Source organism: Austrofundulus limnaeus, unplaced genomic scaffold, assembly GCF_001266775.1.
Source record: "Austrofundulus limnaeus strain Quisiro unplaced genomic scaffold, Austrofundulus_limnaeus-1.0 Scaffold179, whole genome shotgun sequence".
Classification (NCBI taxonomy): domain Eukaryota; kingdom Metazoa; phylum Chordata; class Actinopteri; order Cyprinodontiformes; family Rivulidae; genus Austrofundulus; species Austrofundulus limnaeus.
The window spans coordinates 986,071-991,453 of NW_013952581.1; the positions used below are offsets into that span (position 1 = coordinate 986,071).

Below are 5,383 nucleotides of genomic sequence, written 5' to 3' on the forward strand. Positions count from 1 at the left end.
ATGGTCAGGTAAAAGAATCAGAACCACATGGTCAGGTAAAAGAATCAGAACCACATGGTCAGGTAAAAGAATCAGAACCACACGGTCATGTTGACGAATCAGAATCACGTTTTTTTGAAGGACAGGAAGGAGATCCATGTTCTGATGTTTCTGCTCTGTCTCTTCAGGCCAGGGAGGACATCATCAGGTTGCTGAAATCTGACAGAACTGGACCTGAGGTTCTTGAGGCCCATTATGGGTCTGCTGTGCCCAGGAAAGCCCTGCAGGCTCTGCAGAGAGACGGATTCCTGCTGCACGGCAGCTGCAGCTCTGATGATGTGTACGAGACTCCCATGAATGAGGTCAGTGAAGAACCCTCAGCTGGTTCTACAGTATTCGTAAGGTCACCTGATCCAAATGGGTCTGACAGAGGCAGATGTCAGATTTGATTTTGGACATTGTTTTTAATAGTTTGAGTCTTGCTGTTTTTTTGGAGGAACTTGATGGATGCTGCACAGCTGGCATCACCCACAGCTGATGAACAAACGTTCCAGATGTTCTTTCTGTGATTTTTTTTCCCTCAGTTGGACCGTCTAGAGGACAAGCAGAGGGAGACGTACAGACGGATGCTGGAGCAGCTGCTGCTGGCCGAGAAATGCCACCGTCGAACCGTCACAGAGCTCAGCAACGAGAAACGGAAACACGCCGACTTCATGAACAAGAGCGACGACTTCACCAACCTGCTGGAACAGGAGAGGGAGAGGTGGGCTCACGTCCACAAAGAGTGTCTGTCTGGTCCAACAACACGGGTTCTGGTTCAAAACAAGAAGAAGCCAAAGACCAAAGAACACCTTTAGAGGACTCCAGGGTCCAGACCTGTGTAAAAGAAAACTTGTTGCTGCACCCACTTCGGATGTTATTATCCATTAAATGGACGTTATTAGTCGTTAGCAGGCCCATAGAATGGCTTCAGAATGTCCCTACTGTGGCTCCTAGAGGGTTCTCCGTCCCATAGAATGGACTGATAATGTCAGAACTAGCTGGTTTGTATGACGCATAAAGCTAGCCTGGTAAAAACCAGACCCTGTCCTTCACTTTGCTTCGTACAAGGGTCGGGACTCGCTGCACAGAGAAGCGATTCTTACAGGAGGCGTGGCCTCTGCTGAAGCATGTGTGTGTCTGTCATTGTGAAGGAGGCTAAGCTAAGAAGATAACCGGAAATTGCGTGTGCTGTAAACAACCCTACTGAGAGGAGAAACGTACTGAGCCAAACGAGACTGCTGTAAATGAGAGCTGCTGCTTTGTCAGACAAATTAAATTTAATTTGGAAGCCTTATCAACACGGACTTGTTTCATTCTCTTCTTCATTCTCTTCCTCCACTGCCGTAGCTAAACTAACTAGCAGACACTGCGCAGAACATCGACGTCATTCAAAACTTCGCCTTCTGTTTGCTGATTGGCCCAGTTGAAAAAACTACAAGCAGACACTGTGCAGAAAATTGACGTTCTCTTCTCTGATTGGCCCGGCTAAAAATCTGCCAGCAAAATCCTTGTCAATGGGAGAAGTCCCAGACGGAGCAGTGAAGGGAAACTAGAACTGAGCGGAGCTGCGTAGGAAGGCAAGGGCCAGGCTAGCATAAAGCCACTATGTTTTTTTTATGCAATCTGGTTAATATGAGGCATAAAGCCAGTAAGGTTAGTTTTAGAGAAAGTGTCATGGGCTTCCATAAAGTACACCATTGTTGCAGGCCCAATGTAGGGCAATGGGTAGAGCGCCGGACCAGAGAGCAGGAGAGCCAGGATTGAGACCAGGCATGGGCAGCGAGAAAACAGCAAGAAAACCATGCCCCTGGATAAAAACTTAATTAAAATATGTTTTGGTTATTTACACATTCAATGTCATTGATATATTAACCCACTGGGGGACTGTCGGGACAGTCTGAAGCCATTCTTTAGGACTGATAACTGCTAATAACGTCCATTTAATGGACTGATAACATCAGAACCCCCTGGTCACAGTTTGAATTCATTTCTAAGGTTTAACATGTTCAATCAACTAAACAACCTTCTTATTAAATCTATTGAATTTCGTATGGAAGTCTAAACTCAGATCTCTGTTCTGAGATCTGTCTGTGCAGAATGTTTGATGTCTTCCTTTGTCTCTGCTTCTTCAGGCTGAAGAGGCTGCTGGAGCAGGAGAAGGCCTACCAGGCTCGTAAGGACCAGGAGCACAGCAGGAGGCTGGAGAAGGTCAGAGACGAGCTGGTGAAGCTGACGTCCTTCACGCTGATGTTGGTGGACGAGCGACAGCAGCACGTGGAGCAGATGGACCAGCAGAACCAGAAGATCCAGGCCCTCAGTCAGAAACTACAGGACAAGGAGCAGCAGCTGGCAGCTGTGACTGACGCCGCCACAGAGGACGAACAGAAGGTCCTGAAGCTGGAGGCCGAGCTGGAGCTCAAACAGACCAGGTCCAGTCAGGAGCACGAGAACATGACTGCCAGGCTGGTGGAGCACGAGTCCCAGAACCGCCAGCTGAGGCTGAGGCTCACCGGGCTGACTCAGAAGATAGAGGATCTGGAAGAGAGCAACAAAGTCCTGCAGAGATCAGATGAGGACTTGCAGCAGCTGAGGGAGAAGATCAGCAGAGGCGAGTGTGGGAACTCCTCCCTCATGGCTGAGGTGGAGAACCTGAGGAAGAAAGTTCTGGAGATGGAAGGGAAAGATGAAGAAATCACCAAAACCCAGACACAGTGCAGAGAGCTGAGGACAAAGCTGCAGGATGAGGAGAACCACAGCAAGGAGCTGAGGCTGGATGTGGACAAACTCCAGAAGAAGATGGTGGAGATGGAGAAACTGGAGGGAGCGTTCAGCAGGAGCCAATCTGAGTGCTCCCAGCTTCACACCAACCTGGAGAAGGAGAGGAGGACTCTGACGGATCTGCTGTCAGAAGTGGAGCGATTAAAAGCCCAGCTGAAGGACCTGGAGTCTTCAGAGTCGAAGCTTGAGAAGGCAGAGATGCTCCTTAAAGATGATGTCATGAAAATGAAGTCCTTCACAGTCACTCTGGTGGAGGACAAGAAGAACTTATCAGAGAGGCTGAGGCAGGAGGAGCAGAAAGGTGCTGATCTGAGGAAGATGCTGAAGACAGAACAGGGCAAAGTTATGGAGGTGACCGAGAAACTGATCGAGGAGAGCAAGAAACTTCTCAGACTCAAATCTGAGATGGAGGTCCGTGTGTCCGCTCTCACAGAAGACAACAAGGAGGTGAAGGACAAACTTGCAGGTGAAGAAGAAAAGTGCAAGAAGCTGAACGATGAGCTGAAAGGGATGAAGATGAGGATGAAGGAACTCCAGGAGACAGCATCGTCCATCCAGGACCTCAACAAGGTGGAGGAACTCACGCTGGAGCTGGATCAGCTCAGAGGCCGGTTGAAGCAGCTGGAGGTGGTGGAGGGAGATCTGATGAAGACTGAGGATGAGTATGATCTGCTGGAGAAGAAGTTCAGGACAGAGCAGGACAGAGGCAACACCCTCTCCAAGATGTTGGAGGAGATGAAGAGCCAGATCGCCAGGAGCAAAGCAGTGGAGAAAGGAGAAACCACGAGTCCGGAGGCCGAGCTGAGAGTCCGCTGCAGGATGGAGGAAGCCAGAACCAGAGAGCTTCAGGACGATGTCCAGGTCCTTAAGGAGAAGATCCACGAGCTCATGAACAAGGAAGACCAGCTGTCCCAGCTGCAGGTGGACTTTTCTGTCCTCCAGCAGAAGTTCATGGAAGAGGAGGAGAAGAAGAAGAGCATGAGTCAGGAAGTGGAGAACCTGAGCAGAGAGCTGGAAGCTGCCTGGCGCTACAGCCGAGCTCTGAGGCCCGGCACCAATGGCAGGAGGATGGTGGACGTCCCGCTTACCTCCACAGCGGTCCAGACTGACCCGGTCACCGAGTCCGCTGAAGATGACACAACTGCAGGGTTCATCCGGAAATCAGTTCAAGAGGAGAACCACCTCATGAGCAACCTCAGGCAACAGGGTCTGAAGAGGCCAGCAGTCCTGAACCGATACCCTCCAGCATCAGCAGAACTTGGAATGAGAACATCTTCACTCCCCTGGATGAAGAAGGAGGCCATCATGCTGACTCAGACCAAAGGCTCCTCCTCACTCCGTTCACCTGAAGCGATCCAAAGACCAGGTCCACCTCTACACATCCGCGTGATGCCAGATCCTGGGACCAGCACCGCCACCCTGGAGATCACCAGCCCACGAGCTGAGGACTTCTTCTCCAGCACCACCATCATCCCGACTCTTGGCCTTCAAAAACCACGGATCACAATTGTCCCCAAACCCACAGCTGTGGCCTCGAAGACCAGTGGCTGTGGTGCATCAGGAGGTCTTCATCGATCCAAGTCTCCCATTACGATAACCACCATCTCCAGGACAAGAAGTCCAGAGGAGACAAGAAGCAGTTCTGGTGGTCTCCAGTCCCCAGTGTCCATCATCACAGTCAGCACCACCCCCGTGTCTGAGGCGTGTTCTTCATCCAGTCCCCACCAGACCACCACCGGAGGACGAACCCTCATCAGGATGACCTCCGACAAGCAACCAGAACCTGTCAGGAAGTACAGCGGCAACATAATTACAACGGAGGATAACAAGATCCACATCCACCTGGGTCCTCAGTACAAGAGACCCTCTGAGGTCTGTGGAGGCCCCGTGGTGACAGTCAGACCTGAAACTGCCTCAGAAACACCACCAGGGACAGTTCATTGCTCCCCACGCCAGCCCTCATCAGTGAAGGCGAGTCAGAACAAAATGACCAGTAGCTTGACCATCACTCCGCTCAGCTCTGCAGGGTCCAGACCCATTCAGAACATGCAGAGCAAGGTGAGGACTCCCTGTTTCTTTATCACACAAAACTGGTTTTATTTAATTTTTTTTATTATTTATTATTTGTTGTTATTTATTTACATGTTTACCTTCAGATGCTTCTGAAATATTTCAGAGTAACTTCAGGTGGAGCGTGCTTCTTAGATAAAACTCTGAGCAAGGACTGACCTGTCACTCCAGCAGCAAGACCTGACCCTGAGAGGATACACTCTAACCAGTCATAACATTATTACAACATTATGACCACACATTACAACGTTATAAGATAAGATAAGATAAGATAAGATAAGATAAGATAAGATAAGATAAGATAAGATAAGATAAGATAAGATAGACCTTTATTATCATTGTACAGAGCACAATGAAATTACAGTTCAGAAAACACATTCAGAAGAAGACATGACCACTCATTACATCACAATGACCACACACCACAACATTATGACCACTCATAACAACACAATGACCACATATCACACTATGACCACTCATTGCAACACAATGACCACAAACCACAACATTG

At 49.3% G+C, this 5,383-nt stretch overlaps 1 protein-coding gene across 1 annotated transcript in view; it reads left to right on the forward strand.

The window, feature by feature from the left end:
- filip1b (filamin A interacting protein 1b) overlaps positions 1–5,383 on the forward strand; it is a gene marked incomplete in the record, with an annotated part of 19,557 nt that overhangs the window by 8,161 nt on the left and 6,013 nt on the right. Inside the window, 3 exon segments of the mRNA XM_014017954.1 lie at positions 168–341; positions 564–742; positions 2,154–4,857. Coding sequence (XP_013873408.1) covers positions 168–341; positions 564–742; positions 2,154–4,857 — 3,057 coding nt within the window.